Below are 22,718 nucleotides of genomic sequence, written 5' to 3' on the forward strand. Positions count from 1 at the left end.
CGTGTGCAGCTACACCTGTCAGTGAAAGGCCCTGGCAAGGGGGAGACAGCAGGGAAAGGCTCCTGGAGCCAGAAAGTAGCAGGACGCTACACTGCTAAAAACAGTGGTGTAGACGGGGGAAGGCATTGCTTGGGCTTGTAGAGTGCCACGTGAGATATATACCCACAGACTTCAGGCACGTCTTTACTCACCTACGCAGTGCCTCAGCATCTACATGGCTATTTATACCCATGCTGTGTGGGCGTGCAGTGCACATACTCGACACGCCGCCATCAGGAGTGCACAGTATAGACATACTTTAGCCGCCTTGCTGCCCAGTGAATCCACAGCTGCCCAGGCTCCCTGTACAATGCATGGGGAAAGCGAGGCGCCTAAGAGAGGGATTCACAGAAGCCAGCAAGCTGAGACCCATCCTTGACTAGCCTGTAGCCCGAGAGCTAGTGCAAGTTCCTGGGAGGTGGGAAACCTGCGCTTAAGTCTCTGCTCCAAATCAGGCATAGTGGAGATTCAGCCTAAATTCCATTGTGGAATGGGGACAACAACCGCGTCTTTCTACCAGCCTTTGTCTGCCTTGTCTATTTAGATTCTAAACGCTCTCGACTAGGGACAGTGTTTTATTCCATGTTCAGTGCCTACCACAATAGATAAGTAATAATTAAGCCTAGGCTACTAGGACATAAAGTAACAACAATCTTCACTTAAAACTATATCACTGAGCATGAGTGCATCCAAATAGTTTAAATCCTTCAGGCGATTCTTTAAATTTTGTCTTAAATTACAATGAAAAAAAAAATCAAAAATGTTGAGTCCATTAGAGGGGCAAAGGCTGTTAGGTGGAATAACTATGCAGCTTTCAAAACATGTAGCAGAAAAATTCTCATTTACTTATTAACAAATACAATAGCCACCATGGTCCCAGCGGTGATCAAAGTACATAATTAAAAGTGAGAAATCAAAATCAAAATATAGGGCCTGCTCTTCCTCCCACGGGAATCAAAAGGGAGTTTTGCCATTGATTTCAATGGGAGTCAGACTGGATCAATATTTATACTCACTGCAACAAAAGAAACTAAACAGCTTCACATTGTTGATGATATTTTCCCCATAAGCTAGAAAGCTTGTGCACAGCCAACTAAATTAGTGCAACAGTCTCCATTTTTTGGCATTTCTGGATATATAAAAAACCAGTTGTATGTTATTACTGTAATATTTACATAAAGCATAACAATGTATTCAATAGCTGGGTTAGCAGTTAATCTGCATGATATCTGTCTGCATCATTGCATTTAATTCTATTCCAATGCATCTTAAGCCATAAAATGATGTAACCATGAAATGACTGGCTGCAACTGCATTTCCTTTTACAGTTCTATTTATGAAGTCTGATGACAAAATAAAAAGTGTAACAGTCAGGCAAGTAAGAAAAACAGAATGAGATACATCTAAAATAATATGAAACAATTATGTGTCACAAAGTGTATCAGCTTGAAAATTTAGTCTGTCAAGGAACTAGACACTTAATTATTATAATCATTATAAACTAGAACTAATTGAAAGTGAAGATCCTTTTTTTATCTAGGACTTATGAATTTTAAGTCAGTTACCTATTAGAATACAGCCAACGCTATGAAAATCTAAACAAATTACCCTTCTTCCAGTAAGCTTTCCTTATGCAGTTCTAGTTTCCTCTCTTGTTTTGAAGCATCTGAATAAATATTTCTAGCTAATGGCTAAATTCTCTTCCATATCTGGAATCAAAGAGGCAAGGAATATTTATACTTTGTTATTCCCTTAGAGAACGGATTTATTTAGGACAATAAAATCTATATCTACTTTCAGATTTAGTCTCTTCCCCGCATTCCCTCACTGCCACTTAGGAATGTAAAATTTAAAATACCTGGAACTATCTAAGGAAATAAATATAATTGCACAGCTTGTAAAAAAGTATGGCATACACTAAATGCTACTGATTTACGAGAGTCATTTTTTCACCTTCATACAGTATCAATATTTACTAAATCACAGCTGAAAATGCATTGAGACATGGTTTATTACCATTATCCCTTAGGTTCATTTAGCTTTTAGACCAGCTTTACGTTGGTCCATTGTACTGCATGATAGATGGTACCGTCTAATGAATTTATGCCAGTTCTTTCTAATGTAACCATTTTCCCCCAAGCTACTTGAAAGATCTAAAATCGTTTAAATGATTTCACAGCCTTCAGTGCCGTAAATAAAGTCTTCTAGTTGATGTGCTTCAGAAGCACAGGTCTCTGTGTCTATGAATTGCTTGCAGGTATAGGATCCTGGAGAATCCAAGGTGTATTTTCAGTAGACTCATCGTTCTTTTTTTTTTTTTTTTTAATTAAAAGTGTATAGTTCTGCATGGGAAAATCCTGTATCAAGAAGTGCCACCATAGTCAAAAAGAGAAGTATTGTCCTTCTTTCTCACTAATTTTGTAAGTTTGAAGTGTAAAGTCTACAGTATTCTCAGAAAAAAACAGGACTATGTAAAACAGACAAGCCACACAGCTGCAAATCCCATTGTTCCAGCAATGACACATAGGTTTATCCTTTGCTACCGTGTTACCTACAAAAGGAGAGAGAGAGAGAGAGAGAGAGAGTTACACACACAGAAACTATCAGAGCAATGGTGATAAAACTGTTTTGTTCCTGCAAAGGAATTGTTTAGATGAACACATGTTAAATGATTAAATTGCATTCAGCATATCTATGTATTGCATATCACCAGAAGTCATATAAACTAGTATAAAGTACAATGCTATTTGGTAATAGAAGGAAAGATTTACAAAAGCACATATTTACAGTTAGATTCCTAATTCCCTTTTCCTGAGAATAAGATGCCTGCTTGCCATTTGTGTCTTTGAAAACTTCCCCCAACGGCATTATCTTGAATAGCACCTTTCTTTAAAATGATATCCCAGAATGCTTTACAGAGCCAGACAACATGCGGCACAGTTAAAAACTGAAAGAACAGCTAGAGCCAACCTAGTGGTTTAGGCAAGGAGAAAAGTTGTATTTTCAGATAAATGTGGAAAACGGATGGAGAGTCAATGATGCAGAGAGATTCAGGAAGGTGGCTCCGGAACGCATGAGCTGCGGAGTTGAAGGCACTTGCACCACCAAAGTGATTGTGTGTAAGGGCTCAGAGAGGCAGCTGGTGCTATGTGTGTAAAGCGTAAGGCCAGTGGAGCAAGTCTACGTGCAGTTTCATAAATAAGGAGGGTAATTTTGAACTGGATTTTGGACGTGGGCAATGGAAACTGGTCAAGTTTAAGGATTCAATATCTTCATAAATAATTTGGATAATGGCATAGAGAGATACACTTATAATGTTTGCAGATGATATCAGCTGGATGAGGTTGCAAGCGCTTTGGAGGACGGGATTAGATTTTAAAATGATCTTGACAAACTGAAGAAATGGTCAGAAATAAACAGGATGAAATTCAATCAAGGCAAATGCAAAGTCTGACACTTAGGAAGGAATAATCAATTGCGCAAATACAAAATGGGAAATGACTGCCTAGCAAGGAGTACTGCAGAAAAGGATCTGGGGGTTATAGCAGATCACAAACTAAATATGAGTCAACAATGTAATACTGCTGCAAAAAAAGCAAACATCATTCTGGGATGTATTAGCAGGAATGTTGTGAGCAAGACACGAGAAGTAATTCTTCCACTCTCCTCAGCACTAATAAGGCCTCCACTGGAGCACTGTGTCCAGTTCTGGGCAGCACTCTTTGAGAAAGATGTGGACAAATTGGAAAAAGTCCAGAGGAGGCATCAAAAATTATTAAAAAATGAGGAAAGACTGAAAAAAATGAGTTTAGTCTGGAGAAGAAAAGACTGAGGGGGGACATGAGAACAGTCTTCAAGTACATAAGAGGAGGGTGATAAATCGTTCTCCTTAACCACAGAGGATAGGGCAAGAAGTAATGAGCTTAAATTGCAGCAAGGGCGATTTAGGTTGGACATTAGGAAAAGCTTCCTAATTGTAAGGCTAGTTAAGCACTGGAACAAATTGCCGAGGAAGGTTGTGGAATCTCCATCATTGAAGGTTTTTAAGAACATGTTAGACAAACACCTGTCAGGGATGGTCTAGACAATATTTAGTGCAGGGGACTGGACTAGATGACCTGTCAAGATTCCTTCCAGTCCTACATTTCTAGGATTCTCTGAGTCAATGTGGGCATGCTCCTATATCTGTGTCAGAAGATGGGCAGCAGCTTTCTCCAGGGCTGGAGAGTGGCAACTTGAGAAGGCCCTGGAGAAAGGAGTTGAAATAGTCCAGACTAGAAGATGGAGGCATTGAGGAGGTCAGAGGAGTTGGAGCTGAGGCAGTGGCAAACGCAGACAGTGTTTTCAGAGGGGGAGATGGGCAGATTTGCAGACACAGGAGTTGAAGGAATCCTCAGACTCATGTATGACACTGAGATGATGGACAGTGGGGGCAAACGGGATGCCTGAGTTCAGAGGAGATGAAGCCCTGCTTGAGAATGCTACTTCTGCCCAGGCAAGTGCTTCTGTCTTTACATGCAGTGCTTGTAGTTTAACACGTGTATATTAAAGCACTCACTGTTAAGTTTCCCAGCAATTTTTCAGTTGATAGCTGGTCAGCAATTCAGCACATCAAAACTCTAGTTTCTAACCACGACTAAAATGCTCTGTTGGTTTGCTTTCCTTGTTAAATATAAACATGTGCAGAAAGTATTCCATTCATTTTTATTTGGCTTCACAAGACAATTACTCCAAGAAGGAAGCATTTACTTGTTTCACTGTCCCTGATTAGTCATTGTAACTACGTCTATAAATACACAGTAAATATATGAGTGTCTCAGACTGCATGTCTGGCTAGTGTTTTGATGAAATTGAAAGTCAACGTAAAAAGTGATCACAGGAACTTTCTTTCTGCAATGCATAATTAGCCTGTGGAACTCCCTGCCACCAATTATCATTGAGGCCAAGATTTTATAGGCTTCAAAAAGGAATCAAACATGTAAATAGATAAAATCATCCCCGTTTTTTTAAAATTTGGAATGGATTTAAACCTTCACGACTTGAGACATAAGCCAACCACTAAATTGTGGGCATTAAGAAGAAACTTCCCCTTTGGGCAGGTCATTCTCGAGCTGTCTATCTAGAGGTTTCTTGTACTTTTCCCTGGGAAGCATTCAACCAGCTACTGTGACTGGATCACCCAGACCACTGTCTAATCAGATATGGCTAGTTCTATGTTCTTCCATTTTATATCAACTAGCGTCCAGTTTCAGTACCACTCACCTAACGGAGAAATCAAGATTTTTGTCCATGGAGATGCTGTTTTTGTCAATTCTACTTAACTCATTTTTAAAAAAATCCTGATCTCTGATTACAACATACATAATTCTTCTCCCACAGGACAGTAATAATTATAAAATTAACCTGTTTATTTTACTGTAAAATCATCTACTGTACACAGTTATTTAGAAACTGCAGTGCCAGACTTCATAATTTTTTGTAACAGCTCTACACAATAGCTGGAAGCAGTTATACAGATGAATTTACTATATATGCATAAGATTAATAAAGGACATAAAATATTTTATACCTTTCCAGTCAGTCTTGGTTGGATTAATAAAGTTTTATTATCTGAGAATTATTCTCAAGTGGCAGAATCCTAAAAACTAGTGATAGTATCATGATGACTTGGGGAACAGTATTATGAGATTTTGTCTTCTTGCAGTGCTAAATGAAATGTCACTACTACTGGGGATCTAGCACTGTTACATTTATAGTCCCACCTCACAAAGTACACCTCACAGGTTTACTTACTGATAAAGGGATGCAGAACCACAGATAAATACAGAAAGGCCTGGATGGGCCAGCAAATCATAGGAAGGAAGAGCGTAAGTAGTAACTTGTCTGCATGCAAAATACATTAAACAAAATACGAACAAAGAAGCAATGCTCTATCACAGAGTTCATACTAAGAAATGTGTGTTGCCGGGCAGCTGATTGGGTGGCCTTCCTTTTGAAGAAGCTATTGGCTTGCGCCTAGAAGGAAGTGCTGCCGATCACTGGTTCAAGAGGATCCCAAGCTTAGGTGTCACTGAAACATAATACTTGTTATTGTTCATCTTTGTATTTATATTAAAGCAGTGCCCAAAGTCCTGAGTCAGAATTAGGGACCCCATTGTGCTGGATGCTAGACATACACCTATAGAAAGGCAGGCCTTGTCCCGAAGAGTTTACCATCCAAAAGGTGGGGGCCAGGGACAAATTTCAAAGTTTGACCCAGTGGCCTAATGGATAAGGCATCAGCCTCCGGAGCTGGGGATTGTGGGTTCGAGTCCCATCTGGGTCATACTGATCATATGTTTGGGGGGAGGGATGGCTCAGGGCTTTGAGCATTGGCCTACTAAACCCAGGGTTATGAGTTCAATCCTTGAGGGGGCCATTTAGGGATCTGGGGCAAAAATCTGTTTGGGGATTAGTCCTGCTTTAAGCAGGGGGTTGGACTAGATGACCTCCTGAGGTCTCTTTCAACCCTGATATTCTATGAAAGGGAAAAGCATGCACACAGCATAGTCAGAGCAATAATTCCAGTCTACCTATTTCTATCTATAGCTATTTGCCAATGTCTGAATTCAGACATTTGCCCATTTAAGAAAACAATTTTTTCCCTCACTGCATTTTACAATGAACATGTCTCATATTTAAAATATACTGGAGCAAGTGACGTGCACCTGTTATTTGCATGCCCTTTCCCTTAAATGTCCCTCCAAAGTGGTCTGCTACAGTGCTGAACGTACTCGACGCCCCAGCAAAGGAAAGGAGGGGTTTCACGGAACTACACAAGCTTTCTCAGGGATAAACTCTGTCCTCAGCTAGACCCCAATGGGTTAGGGTGGGTCTAGGAATTCACACAGGTCTAACTGAAGGCAGAACGATTTGCCCCACTCTGCCTTTCTGAAGACATCCCCATGGCCATCACAATGCATTAGCCTATTCTCTGGTTTGCTGATTGCAGGGGGTTTTATTTTGGGGATAATAATATAAATGGCAGCTGCTGCATTTACCCCAGGCCAAGCTACTGCAGTCTCTGTTCATTGTTTATGGGCCAGGCCCTTCAAACACTCACAAACATGAGCAGTTTCACTCAGATGCGTGGTCAATCCCACGGAAATCAAAGGGAGCAAAGGAAACCAAATGCATTAAAGTGCTTGCAGCACCAGCCCTGATGTTATTAATCCTAGCAATGTTCCTAGTTTGGCCTTTTAACCCTTTCCTTTGTTCATTGTTAAAGCCATTGAGTAGATCTAATTTTTAAAAATGATTTTAACTTGCCTTTTTCTAGATACATAGCGCTAGATTCCCCACTCATGTCAATGGGAGTAGCTCTATTACTTCCTATATATAATTTCTACTTTCTCCAGCTCACTCCTTTGTTTGAAGTCATCTCTCCTCATTCCAGGTCTGACTTAGTGCCTGATCCCGTGAGGGCACTCCACCGCTACTGACTTTAACACAGGTGGAAGATAATCAGCAGTTTGCAGTTGTGCTTAGCAACTCACAGGAATGGACCCATCCCCCCAATCCTGCAATTGACAAAGCACTGTACATGTGGACTGTCAATTGCAAGATCAGGAGCAGAGACTGAAAGCTGCAGGAGGCAGAGGTATGGCATGATTTAGCCACGGCTAGAGCATTACACAAATATTAATTTGTGACCATTGTTCTAACCTTGAAAACAGCAGCAGTGTTTTTCAGACTATGAATTGTATCTCTCTGCTTGGGTATTTAGTTAGCCCATCATCATGGGATCTGGGTTGTTAACCGCCAGATAATAACTACTCACAGTATCACATAACAATTGCCCGATACATTTAATTTTTTCTGATCTAATATAGAATGTATTATATCCTTTCACTACTGTGTGAAACAGTCATTATCAAATGGAATCTGGCAGCAACATTTGCTTATTAATTCATAACAAACAGCTGAATCCATTCTCAGTTTGAAGTGGTGTGGGGAGGGGTCAAAGGCTAACCATTTATCTTTACAGGTTGTTGCCTGCTATTTTCACGATGTATTTAGACACACAGTCCACTATGAGTTGTCAAATCTTAGCTCCTTGAATTAATTTTAGCTTGTTAAATAGTCAGAGGGATGAGATATTTGCCTCATATTCAGTGGTCATTAGTTATGAATCTGGGCTTCATAATGAAGACCTTGGCCAAGACATTAAAAAACGGGCAGCTAAAGGTAAGCCCATAATTATGCTCCTAGGTCAGTGGGCAGACCTTCAATGGTGCAGAGAGCTTTATGGCTCCTATCAGAAATCTGTGCAGATTCTCCACACCTTTGAAAGTCAGGTCACTTGTTTTGGTCTCTCACCACAGAGTCAGGAACCAAACTTTAGTCAGTCACTTGTGAAAATCTTGGCCTTGCATTGTCATTTTGCAAATCAAGGTCATTATCCTGTTATCAATACAAGTGAGCTGTCCTTCCTCACACAAACAGGCTGATGAAAGGCTGAAGTCTTGGGCCCAAAATGAGTGTAGTGGACTTGCCTGACTGAATATTTGCCTGTGGCAATGACCCTCTATGCTGACAGGCACAATAAGGCATGCTCGGCAATCTGTCCTTGGGACAGGCCAAGCCCTGCTGGAAGAGGAAAATCCTGCTCCTGCCATAGGGCACTGGTGACGTCCTGCTGAAAAGGGATGAGAGGGCAGGATTTTGGGGAGACGGTGCAGGAGATGCTAACCCCCATGCGGTGCAAAACTCAGCTCTCTGGGAAGACTGGAGTTTGAGGCAGAGCTAGCCACATGATAACCCACTATGAGGATCCTAGCCCTTCTCCCGTTGAGAAATGAGAGAGGTGCTAGAGATGTGCAGGCCCTAACTCTGCTCTCCACCAGATCACTGTAGCACCCAACTAATTTAATCAAGCTAGGTACTGGAGAGAGGAGTAGTCACTCCTCAGCTTCGATCCAGCAGTGTCTTCACCGGGAGCAATCACACACATGACTGTTTTAAAAAAAAAAAACCAAAACGTTTAAGATGGTGAGATTGATGCTAACACCAGCAGAGCAGGGTCAATGGAAACGAGCGTTTGTTGTCACTAGACTGTCACCTTTAAATCTAGAGAGACAAGGTGGGTGAGGTAATATCTTTTATTGAACCCACTTCTGTTGGTGAGAGACACACGGTTCGAGGTGACACAGATCAGAGCTCTGTGTAAGCTCGGAAGCGTGTCTCTCTCACCTGGTTCAATACAAGATATCACCTCACCTATTTGTCTCTCTAATATCCTGGGACCAACACGGCTACAACAACACTGCATAGCTTTTAAATATACACGCTCTCTATACTTGCCTTTGTGGTTTTGACTTTATTTCCACTGCTGCAAGACCAACCTGAATAGTCCGGTAGCACTTTACAGTCCTCTCCATCCAGACAAGGGTTCATGTGACACCACCACTTCTGGATGACAATGGAGGCTAGAAACAGAAACAAAATACAGTATTTTCTATTAAGTTGATGGTTTCAGCTGCAGGAAAATTATGTGTGAGCCATTTATTTGTTTAAAAATTATACTGTCCTGTTCGTTTTATATTTAATCTAGCATTTATCCATTAGGCGGAAAATATATTCACCATGATTAACCAGTCTGCAAAGACCTGATTTTAAAACCATTACTCACACGAGTACCACAGTCCCATTGAATTCACTGAGTTGAATTATTTATGCTATTCAGTGAACGTTTAAGTTGCTCTGGCTTCTTGCCTATGTATGTTAATACTTACAAGCTTGTCTACACAGTGCAGCAATGCACACTAGTGGGGTGAATTCTAATGTGCACCAAAACTAGTATGATGTTAGCAGGCACTACGGACATTTTTGCACACACCATCAGGTCTACACAGGCCAGTTAGTGCACAGCATTGGTGTGCATTAGAAGTCACACCCCACTGCTGAGCATTACTGCAATGTGTAGCCAAGCACTACTTGTCCATGACTGCTGCATCTGTGTCTCCGGATCGGCAGGATATTGGTTCCAGGATGCTGGTATGGAGATGGATACTTAGATATCATGGTGATAGACTACCTTAGCTAGATAAACAGGTGTCAGACTGGCAGTAGGGATCATAGCTAGGCTTCAGTCCTTGTATCCTGCAGCTGACATGGTCAGGAGGAGGTTGGAGCATGAAGCGGTACCATCTCTTTCTCATTGTGATGGACTGGAAAGCAATGTAGGGACGGGCATGGCTCAAAGAACTATCATGCCAAGCAGGACGTGCAGGGACCGGGAAGAATTCTGGCAATTACTTCCTTATGACCACACCAATCTGGTCTGAACTGTTAATGAAATGGATTTAAACGGGAGCCCTGAACCCAGCCACAGCTGATAGGTCCAAAAACCTAGTGACAAGGTAGAGGGTAAATGTCACAAGCAGATGATGCTCACATCAGTGTAATACAATCAATCAATAAGAACAGCAGCAGCTAATGAGACCATCACACCAGCTTGCTATGAAAAGTTACCCTCAAATGGAGTGGATCTGTTGAGTGCAGGATAGTAAATGTTTAACCTGGATGTCTGTGCTAGGCTGGAAGTGGTTCTGTCAGCAGGTAAGAAAATATAATGGCTCAGACCTTTGAGCTACAGGAGTTCTATCAGACACTCACGTAGAGAACAAAGACCCAGGAGTGGGTAATCTATTGTAATACCACTGGGGGGAAAAAAACATATGAATAGTTAACTAAGAATCTACTTTCAATTGCATCCTGTCACTCTTGCAGTAGACTACACTATTACACTTTATGCAGATTTAATAATTTTCTACTCTTAACACAATTTGTCTCCGACTATGCTTTTCAGTTTTACAAAAGCAGCCGTAACTTCTTACTAATGCAGACAACAACAGATATATTTTGCCACAAAATGTTACAAACTTTTCCAATGCATTCCTGATTTAACATTAGTACTGTGGGTGCGATTAATCAAATCACAGAAAACAATTTGGAAGATATGGGTCTGCAATTTTACATAATCTAAAGTGGAGAGCAAAATAAAATATGGCTACAAATGTTGATTTAGTTCCTTTGCACTTTTTTACTATGTGCTCAAAATACTGAACTTCATACTTAACAAGGTGCCTTGTTCTAAAGTGATGTACAAAAATAACACAGCTTACTTTATGTAAAGATAAACAATTTTTCATTAGTTCAAAAGGTACTTTCCTACTACTGCAGCCTTCAAACTAGATTAACTAACAGCAAGCTGACATTGGAAGTTTCAGGTGCTGAAATGCTGATTCAATTACTTATTTTCCAGGGTCTCTTCTCAGTCTAGATGGTATTTAGAGGCATCTGTGGACTGAAAAATACCTTTTTAGAATAACAGTTTGACTTCAGATACTCTCCACTCAACCTACTGGAGTTATAAATGAATACATGGTTCTTGTCACCAAGCATTTGCTTCTACTCCAGCTGATGGATTATTGATTGACTAATTTGAATGAAACTTAATTGTGCGTCATGGCACTTTAGAGATCATTTCCATTCTGAGTTTATTACCACCTGATCAGTTTGTTTTATATCTTTGCTATTTGCCAAAATTCTGGTTTGTTTTGCATGCCACGTGTATTTAGGTAAGCATGTATTTCTAATTACAAAGTTCTTTCATTAACTGAGCACAGATTCTCTCTATTAACATCCCCGTCTCCATGTATACATGCAATTATTTCTTTTCTTTCATTGTTCCATCCAGCTTCTTTTTTGTACTGAGAGCAACCATTATAATTAATTGGTCATGATATGTTTGTAGACTAACCCACAGAGGGCATCACTAAATGTGAGGCAATTTGTGTTCTCAACCTCCTCCTCGCAGCCCATTTCCAACACCTGATTGAATATCCCTTTCAAAGAAATACTTCAAGAACGAATCTCCAGTGCCAGTTGAATAACCCTGCAATATAGGACCTGATTCACTCCGGCACTATTAGAGTTTTATGTCCGAGTACCTCCGCTGATTTCAAATGGTGTAAAATCGGAATAAATAGGACAGTGAATGAGGCCCATTATTTCCAGAAGCACCCTATTCCATCAAAAGCCAGCACAGCCACTAACTAAAAGCACCAAAGAATAAATCAGGCATTGGACCTGCAAGCTCTTAAATGGCCCGAATATTTCAACTTCAGCTCTTTTCTAGTTGTGATTCTTTTTCACTGATATTCCAATTTCTTTTCTTTCATTGGCTGGTTTCTGCTCTGTGTTGATACCGTTCTTCAGAATAAGTGAAACCCTTTCTTGATATACTTAATATATTTTGTTCTATTTGATGTAGCAAACCACCAATTCTTTGCTATAGTATAGCACCAGTTCTTATGTCAATTTATGCCAGGATTCTCTTGTGTCCATAATGTCTATTTTGTAGTGCCGTATTTCTTAGCTCTCTGGGCACATTTGATCATCTGAAAAATGCTTCCTGTATTCCTATACTAGGAAAGTTCTCGGGCTGGATTTTAGACTAAACTCTTCTTCATAGAAATAGTTACTAAACTTTTGCTGTCCCTATCACTGTTTGAATCATGGAGTGATTTAAAATATCTCTTCCCCTTATCAATTTGAAGAGTTCTTGGAGAGGTTTCAGTAACTATTTTTTCAAATAGAATCATAGATATGTAGGGCTGGGAAGGACCTTGAGAGGTCATCTAGTCCAGCCCCCTGTGCGGAGGCAAGACCTAATATACTTAGAATAGACCATCCCCGACGCAGGTTTGTCTCACCTGTTCTTAAAAACTTCCAATGATGAGGATTCCACAACCACCCTTGGAATCCTATTCCATAGCTTAACTATTCTTACAGATAGAAAGTTTTTCCTAATATCTAACCTAAATGTCCTTTGCTGCAGATTATGCTACCTACCTTATGCCTTGTCCTACCATTAGCGGACACAGAGAACAACTGATCACCGCCTCTCTGAGTATACCAATCTCATATTCTACCAACATCTTGAGGGAATAGAAGACTACTTTGGCGTGACATCTACCAACCGACTGTGGACTGCCCTAGCTGGAATAAATCTTCTGCTGACACAGCTCTGCAGGGAAGCAATAGTAGATTCCATTACTAGTAAATAGTATATTGCCCTGGGTCGGGGATAGTTCGGCTTGTGATGATTTACTTAGAGATACGTTTAACACACTTAGGAAAGGTAGCTTCACCACAGACAAGAATTATTAATGCTTTATCCTCTTGGTAGTGGCTGTCAGCCTAGCTTTAGGTACTTACTCAAGGATGTTTATTTCTACAGAGGAAACGGGAGAAAACTAAATGTCATAATGATCACTTTGAATTTAAGTGTTTACCGCTTGTTCATAGCACAAGGAGTTGACCTTTACTAAACCAAATTTTCTATGGCTCTGATCACATCTTACAGCTGCAACGCTAAGCAGTTATGCAGGCTCTCTTATTTTTTTTTACTCACTGATTATTAAAAATTCTTCCTTTCATATTCTGCGCTCTGTTCTGAGCTTGGCAGCTTAATTTATCTACAGTAGTGTTTCTCAAAGCATGTGGTTGGCCTGTCTTCGGAGGCTCAAAGAACCCCAGGGAAATGAGGCTTGGGGGGAGGGGGGATTGAGGGGAGAGAAAGAAATAGTCTTGCTTTTTTTTGTTCAAGACTTGCAAAAAACAAAACCAAAAATCTAGTCAATAGCATTCAGTACTAAAATATCTACCTCTGTATATACAATATGCGCACACACATAGATGGTTCCTTGTTTGCTGCACTCAAAGTGGAATGACCTTAGTGAGAAAAAATGTAATGAGTGGGCTATCATGAACATGGAATAAAAATATACAGACCCAATGCCTTATTTTAAGGAAAATACCTTTTGCCCCTGCACCCTATTTTAAGAGTACTTCTGCCAGGGAATACCGGTGGACTTTTTTGTGCTTGGCGGGAAAATGCAATGGAAAATCCTGCTCTATTGCTTTTCACCTTTCCACTTTTCATTTTAGAGAGCTATTTTGACTTCTGCTACAACCAACATTTTAAGTTCCCTGGGTGAAAGACTGTAGAAGTGCAAAGCACTTTACAAATACTAATTAAGCCTCACAACACAGAAAATATTACTAGATTCATTTTACAAATGAGATTGGGTAAAATGAATGAGGATTCAATTTAAGGCTCGATTTCTTACATTCAAGGCACTTAAGGCTTTCAGTCCAATGCTTTTAATTAATGTTGCATTCCTTTCTGTAGCACGTGGTTAGCTGCCAACAATCTTCTGACCAACTTTCGCCTCTCCAGGCATATTCCAGATGAAGGTGTTTTCCAATTAGTCCAACATTGGTAGAATTCCTCACCTCGCCAGATTTGTTTGGCTAATTTTAATTTCTACATAACAGTTAGGGGCAGATCCCCAGCAGGTGCAAGTTGGCATAGCTTCATTATGGCACTCTGTATCCCCTGATTCCCAGGGTGGGGGTATGGATGGAGTGACCATGTATGGACCTCTGCATGCCCTGGGCTCTGTAAAAAGGGGTTCTGTGCTTGCCAAAGCCAGGCCAATGCACATGGGTAGCTAGAGCTGAGCTGAGTAGAGAGCCAAAGCATCTATGACAATGTATGTCCTGAGGTCCTAATGCACTACAGAGGGTTTGCTGAGCAGCAGTGGACACTCTTCTGGCCTATGGGTTTGGGTAGTTGCAGTGGATAGGCTGCATTGTGGCATTCTCACTCCCAGTGTGTGTCCCACACACAACCTCATTTCTATATTTATGCAGATAGGGTGACTGCCACACTCATTGACCAGTGAAGTACCAAGTTTCCATGCCTAACTCTGCAGTGATATTATTTTCTAGAGTGCCCATGCAGTCTCCAGGTCTACACAAAATGCGCATGGGCACTCACCTGACCACATAACCCCATATTCACAGGCACGCATGCCCATTATAAATTAGCACAAACCTGAGGCCTCACTGAAAATTTGGCCCTACATGTCACCATGTTTGTTTGAAAGTATTTTGAAGTCTGACCCATTAGTTCACTACATTGTGCTCTATTTTAACACACAGTATTGCTGTAATAAGACTGCTGTTTTAATTCGACCTTCTGGAATATTCTTTAACATCTGTCCAAGCTATTTTAAAATCCAAATTACCTAGCTGAGCTATGATTCTACTCTAAATGCCATAATGATTATTTTTTAAAATACCTATTTCATGGCCTACTTACACCAAAAGCCATAACACACAGTACTTAGCAGCAAAGGTCACGTAGGGCCCAATCCATATCTCACTGAAGTCAATGAAAAGGCACCATTTACTTCAATGGGAGCTGAGTCAAGAAACAAGTTAATGAAACATGAGAAAGACCAAACAAACAAACAAAATTCCACCCAGGAAAATTTCCCAATTTGCTGAAAAGTCAAGAATCATAGAATATCAGGGTTGGAGGGGACTTCAGGAGATCATCTAGTCCAACCCCCTGCAGGACCAATCCCCAGATCCCTAAATGTCCCCCTCAAGTATTGAACTCACAACCCTGGGTTTAGCAAGCCAATGCTCAAACCACTGAGCTATCCCCCCACTAAGCTAGCCTTACCCCTTAAAGGGTCATTGCTGCTACCAGCTGTGCAACTGACAAGAATGTTAATTTCAGCCAGCAGCTGCCTTGGGTCTGTGGCCAAGACTCCCAGGTCAGCTCAGAAATTGGTAGCAACTGGCCAAGTAGTCTGGAAGCCCTGCGGTTCCCATCCTAGGGCAGTCCACATGGCAAGACTGGCCTGCAACCACAGACCCTGGAAACACACTTCACGACCTCCAGGGTCCTGGTTCCACAGCTGGCAACCTGGAAACCCCACAAGCCCTGGCATGGCAGGACTGTCCCAGCGCCATGTGTAGGCCTTACTTGGTAGGAGTGGGCCCCAGTAGCCCAGGACAGGGAAAGAGAGAAGCTATGTAAAAACAGGGGCAAGAAATAATTGTGTCAGAAGCAATGGCTACAAATACATAGAAGGAAGATAAGCACACAAGGTGGAAACTAACAAAATACAAGGAGGGAACTAACAAAACAGGCTGTGTACGTGTGGCATGTGAACGAGGAATGATAGGTACAGGAATTGATCCTGAAAATAACCTGGCCAATCATAAAGTTCACTATATGATGTAGAATGGAAGACACGTGTCAGTATGGGGTTTCATTTGTATATAAAGTAACCAATATTTGTACTCTTTGGATTTGTGGCATGCCCTGTACCCACCCCTACCCGTGAGTCTAATCAGCTCTGTGTAGTTTGATTGTATGCCAACAATGAAACTTGATGATGAGTCCGGAGTCGAGTTGAGTTCTTAGGAACCTGAGAGAAATCCCAACACCACAGAAATAGAAACCCTGGGATACACATGGCAGACCTTCACCAAAGCAACAGAGTCTGGAAGCCTGAGGTACCTGGCCCTAGGGCAGTCTGTGTGAAATTATGTCCATTACAAAGACTGCTAAGTATAGACTGGGACTCAGGAGAACTGGGTTCTATTCCTGGCTCTGACACTGTTTTGCTGGGTGACCCTGGACAAATCACTTCACCTCCTGGGTCTCGGCATCCCCATCTGTAAAATGGGGATAATGATGCTGACCTCCTTTGTAAAGTACTTTGAGATCTATAGACGAAAAGTGCTAGATAAGAGAGAGGGATTATTATTATTATTAAAGGTATTTTTACCAAGGGCTGCCTATTCTTCCTTAATGATTTTTCCATTCTGGCATCATAATTCTTCCTGAACTAATATCATTTGTATCACCCTTGTTTACGTAATGGTATATGAACTGATGTGAGTAGCGCCACTGAACTCAATAGGACTAATCATGTGGGTAAGTATTCACCAAGTTGAACAAGGGTTCCATGTTCTGGCATAATACGGAGACCTAGTCCTGGACCAGGATCCCATTGTGAAATTGTGTGTAAAGTCTTTTGTATTTCACTTTTCTCCTACTATGGCTGTACAGATTGTAAAGAATTTGGGGGCAAGGACTGTCTTTTCAGTATTATTATTACACGGTGTATGCGGAATGCTTGACACAAAGGGAAGTGTGCTACCTGAATACAAATAATATTAGCTAAGCTTAAAAGAAGATACCTTAAAAAGCCACTCAAAATAAGCGCTCTAAAGTACACTTTGTTTCAGTTAGAATGTAACCAGTAATACTGCGCTTTCAACAAGACCTTTAACTCTCATGTTACGAATGTGCGGAATGTGGTCCAATTAAATCTTCTTGACCTTGGTAAAATCTCTGGGAAAAGAATAATGAATCTCTTTCATTATATTTAAAATAATTAGTTATACAAGTCAGGCCATGTTGAATATTATCTCTTTCTGACTTTTGCACTGTTGAGGCTTACAGAAGTCTGTGTATATAGTGAAAAATCCAATTTTGAGCCTGTGAACAGATAGTTATGGGTTCTGTGCAACAGTAGAGGAATAAAATGTCATTGAGTCCAGATCTAAATGCTTACAGAAATACATAAAGTATATTAAAACATCACCCTAAGGGGAAAAAAATCAAGAGCTTCTGCTTTTATAACTAAAAATCTTGCATTCTAAATGTTTTGTCTTATTTAATCTCAAGCACACTTGAAGGAAAAGAAGCCATTAAATTGTTTCAGCAAGTGTTTGCTTTGACAAAATAAATTAGACTTTCACTGCACCATGCACTTCATTCTGTCGTGAAAGCATAGAGTGTTACCTTTGTAATACTAAAGTATATTTTAATAAATGTCTAGACTTTATTATCCACCATAAAGAACAGTAAAACTGTGGCATGGTATGTTACATAAAAGGTACAGGTACTGCATATGATTCTACAGGAAAAATTATTCAGTAAACTGAAAAATTAAGGTTGAATTGTGCCCCTGCATTACAAGATATTTCAGACATCAAGCCAAATCTAATTCCTAAATAAAATAACAGGGTCTCAGAAATAGAAAACATATAAATAGGTAAAGTAAGTACTAAAATCAGACAGTTACATTTATTTGTAGGATTTTTCCTACAGTGAAACATTATAGAAAGTCAGAGAAACCAAGGGTATTTTATATTTAACTTTTAAAGGTGATCATTTTGTGAGAAAAGCAATGAAAACAGAAGATAAGTATCTTACTTGTGGATTAACAAAAATGTAGGGCAGTGATTTCTGTGTCAATATTAATTAGCAGTAAGCTACTAAAAATTTTCTGCTTTATTTCAATTTAAATGTAAATTTCACAGACTTTTATATGTAAAGATCCTTTTAATTCTTACTGACAAATAAGCTAATGAAGACTTATATTAGCCATTTCCTAACATAAAAACATCCCATGGCCAGAAGCAGCATATGTGTTCGGAGACAAACAATGAAATATTTAGAGAGATTTGAGTCTTTGGGGGTAGATATTTCAGCTACACAAATTCATTATAAGATCTGGCTGCATTATAAGATCTCAACTCAAGAGAAAATTTCTTAGTTTATAACTTTTTAATTTATATCAGTCAAGTGTTATAAAAAGCGCTATTTACCAGTGCCAACAAACTGAAGACTGCAAATCGATCTTTAAACTGTGCCTTGTGCCTATGGGTTGTAAAGCTCTTCAAACTAACCCGAAGGCAAGGGTGATGGACTAGATCCGTTTGTACTATGCTTTTGCATTTATCAGAACATCATAACAGTGCCACCTATTGTTTGTGGCACCAATTCAATGGTACATAATCAACTCCCTTGGGATTCTTCACATGCCATCTCATTTGGGTTAGAATGCACACAAAGCTGAATGGATGTAGGACAGAGGAGACACATGGGGGTCCAGTGCGGAAGCTCACTATCATTATAGGGTGCTGGATTATGCCAGCCTAGAGGAGAGTTCACACAAACCAGATGTCTCAGTACTAATCTGCTTGCCCATGGCTACGAAGTACTGGATCGATGACCAGTCAGTGGTTTCTTTATGTCCCAATGATTCCATGGCCATGCTGCTATATCTACAGGCAACTGGATGGGTTAATGATTAAACTCACAATGTCTTGGCTTGTGTAGTTTTGAGGCTAGTTTAAAGTACAATTTTTAATATGGAAAAACTAAGAAGTTTTATTGGCACAGACATGAAATGAACAAGAACATATATTAAGGGGATTAATTACACCAAGATTTATGCACGCTCATTATCATCAACGAACAGAGATGTTTCCAAAATTAACAAAAGGAAGGATTATGCTTTCTAGACAGCAGGAAGTCAAACAATCAAGGAGACTAAACGTCTCAGAGAGCCAAAGGGCAGTAGGAGTGAGTGGGAGATTGCTTACCTTCGACACAAGAGGGCTGTGCCCTTGTTGTTCCAGCCACCTGCCCCGGGAAGCAAGAGCACTTGACTGTTTGCGACCGTTCTTCAATTCGGTTCTTATTGCAGCAACGATGCACTGCGACGACTTCACACGTCCCTTGCTTGACTTGGTGGTGGCCTAATAATCAGAGAGGTAGAAGTGTTGAGGGGGAGGGGTATTACTGTCATGGTGCCAAAAGAGAATCAACGCAGGGGAAATGTAGCAGTTTACTGTGGTGAGAGTGTGCACAGTTCTGCAAGACGCTGAGCCACTTCGATTCTCACTGGAGCCCTCGGAGGGGAAGGCACCAAGCACCCCCTGCAGGACCAGGCACATGACTTGCACTTCACATGTTATATTTAATTCAGATTAGTTCATCATAGCAGTGCTTGGTTTTTTCTATCTGTCTCCCTCCATCAATTAGCCAGCCCTTATAAATGCATAAAGAGAATGACAAGTTTACTAGATAGACTAGACAGGTGGATGATATAGACAGAGAGATCTACAAATACATCTAAACGTCACTCTCCTGCTTAAATACTTCCACTGGCTTCCTGTCTCTTATCACATCAGATTCAAGCTCGTTGCCTTCATCTGTGAAGCTCTAGATAATGTTGCCTTGCTCTCCTTTCTCCCTACTCATCCTCCATTTCCTTTCATTTTTACTCTCCCCTTCATCTCTTCCCCCCCACACACACTCATCTTCATGTCTCCTGTCAAGTCCCTCACTATGCATGGAAGGATTTCCTTCTCCCTATCTGCCAAGCACCCTCTCTCCCCGACTTCCAACCCCTCCCCAGTACCACCACTGGGGGAGGGCTAGCTCAGGGGTTTGAGCATTGGCCTGCTAAACCCAGCATTGTGAGTTCAATCCTTGAGGGGGCCCACTTAGGGATCTGGGGTAAAAATCAATACGTGGTCCTGCTAGTGAAGGCAAGGGACTGGACTCAACTTGATGACCTTTCAGGGTCCCTTCCAGCTCTATGAGATAGATATACCTCCATATATTTATTTTATTTAAACAATCCCTCTCCCCTTCTCATCATTAATTACCTCCACACTCTTAATCTCCTGAGCTGTTGACAAGTGCCTCGCTTGTGTTTGTCTTGTCTTATTTAGATTACAGGGTCTTCAAGGCATTGGATGGGTCTTATCTATGTTTGTAAAGCACCCTGTCCATTACCAATGCCATATAAAAGATTTTTTTTAATGAGTTAGCTAGACACAAAGATGAGGCAGAGAATCATAAAGTATTTGCCATCAAAGCAGTTCTGGGGCTTTGTCTGAAAAGAATGCAAGGTACACATGTAAGTGTCGGCGGGTGCATACTATCAAAGGCCTGGTTAAATAAAAAGAAAGTGAAAAGTAGAAGAATACTGTACAAAATAGTACATCAGATACATCAAAAAAGCGGAGAACTTTATGACGACAAGCCCTGGAGAATTGTTCTGTTCTCCTACTCACAGAAAAGCTCAGGATTGTGGCGGGAGAAAGCAGGCACACAAGTCAGTAGCAGTAATGAACTGAAGCATGGACATTTCCTAGCAGCTAATGACCAGCTGGGCCAAGATGAATTAACTCCCCAATTAACTGCCAAGAAATTCCCTCCCCATTGTCCACTAGTACTCAGTGACAATATGTTTGATTATTAAGTGATCATGACGTGCCAGCAAATTAAAAAAAAAAAAAAAACAATGTCCACAATGGGAAAAATATGCTCTGGTGCATTTTAACTACACCACAAGGCTGCTCCAAGGAACTTGTCATATTAAGACGTTGCCATTCAGTGAACTGCATAAAAGATGAAGTGCCAGGAATCTGTGCTGTGCTTGTTAGGAGGCATAGGGACAGCATCTCCAGGGACAGCTCTACCCTACAGCATGGTTCTGGCCACAACCATCCTACCCATGAATCATCCCTTATTGGGGACTGTGTAGGAGAGACACATAGGCACTGACTTTAACAGGACTATCCCTAAGGGAATAGTCAAAGTGAGTGATCAGATCAGAATCAGGCCTTATAATAATTATATAATTAATGGAGATATCCCATCTCCTAGAACTGGAAGGGACCTTGAAAGGTCATTGAGTCCAGCCCCCTGCCTTCACTAGCAGGACCAAGTACTGATTTTGCCCCAGATCCCCAAGTGGCCCCCTCAAGGATTGAGCTCACAACCCTGGGTTTAGCAGGCCAATGCTCAAACCACTGAACTATCCCTCCCCTGCCTGTTAGTGCCTGTCCCTTATTTCTAATATCAACTGAACCAAAATCACTGATCTGAACACCGCTACATTTAGGGAAAGTGAACCTATAACCGAACTTTGCAGTTTTGACCCTTCTCTAGTTAACGCATGAAGACAGCAGTGCACAAAGCAGACATGCATTCTCTATAAACATGCACCAGCAAATATCAGTGGGCTAAATCCTGCTCTGCTCACTCACACAAACACATCCCATTGAAGTGAATGGAATTTCTCCATTGCGTGTTTAAAATGAACAGGATCTAGCCCAGAGTTTGCTAAACAGAAAGCCACCAACAAAAATCAGCAGAGCTGGGAATATTATAATTAAGCTTCTGAGTAGGTTTTTCACACATGGCAAGTATAAAAAAATTAAACTTTTTTTTTTTAATTAGATTGGCTTACCAGTGTCCCTTTTGTGTGTGTGTGTGTGTGTTGCTTTCACAAGTATTTCAAACCCAGCTGGAAATGTGTCTGATCTCTGCTGTCAAATTGGTATGTACAACAATCTTAATGGACAGAAAACTAGATATCTATAATACAAAAAAGGAAATGTACTCTTCCATTTGAGCTCTCAAAGTGTAAAATATATATATTATTTTTTCCAGAGGGGGGGAAACGCGCACACACATACAATTGTTTTAAGCAAAATATGCGACAGTAGTAAAATACATAAAGCATTTTATAGAATGAAAAATGTTGAACACAGCATAAAACTCTCTCTCTTTTAGTTATCACATTAGATTTATTGGCAGGCTGTGTATTTTCACGCAAGTCCCTAATAGTCATATAATAAATAATAATAAATAAAATCCCAGCTTCTAGGACAGTAGATGTTCTGTAAGTCAGTATATATAATAAAAAATGAAACTGGCCGTGCACTTTATTCCAAATGATTGGTCTACACCATTTCTCTGTGCGGTAATTTTTAGCCACAATAAACAGAAGCCTGAAGATCTGCAAGATTTTATAAACACTTGTTTTTAGTTTAAAGAGCTTTTATTTATTTATTGTTAAATAGAATCAAACAAAGGGCCTGAGCCAATGCCCAATAAAATCAATGTAAAAACTCCCATTGCCTGCAGCAGCAGCAGACTGGATTCAATAACT

The 22,718-nt window shown here is 40.5% G+C and overlaps 1 protein-coding gene and 1 non-coding gene across 3 annotated transcripts in view; one reads left to right on the forward strand and one right to left on the reverse strand.

The window, feature by feature from the left end:
- Positions 1 to 863: 863 nt before the first annotated feature.
- Positions 864 to 22,718, reverse strand: part of TAFA4 (TAFA chemokine like family member 4) — a 110,007-nt gene continuing 88,152 nt past the window's right edge. The window contains exons 4-6 of one of the 2 annotated variants that reach the window (XM_034777900.1): positions 19,351 to 19,506; positions 9,423 to 9,506; positions 864 to 2,590 (exon numbers count right to left, since the gene is read on the reverse strand). In XM_034777900.1, the coding sequence (XP_034633791.1) occupies positions 2,421 to 2,590; positions 9,423 to 9,506; positions 19,351 to 19,506 (410 nt within the window). In that variant the 3' untranslated portion in view covers positions 864 to 2,420. Of the gene's footprint in view, positions 2,591 to 9,381; positions 9,507 to 19,350; positions 19,507 to 22,718 lie in introns of both variants that reach the window. The other variant, XM_034777901.1, reaches the window with a different exon arrangement.
- On the forward strand, positions 6,292 to 6,364 carry TRNAR-CCG. Its single transcript has one exon. It is a non-coding gene; the product is annotated as a tRNA-Arg (tRNA).

The sequence above is a fragment of the Trachemys scripta genome, chromosome 7 (assembly GCF_013100865.1).
Source record: "Trachemys scripta elegans isolate TJP31775 chromosome 7, CAS_Tse_1.0, whole genome shotgun sequence".
Lineage (NCBI taxonomy): Eukaryota > Metazoa > Chordata > Testudines > Emydidae > Trachemys > Trachemys scripta.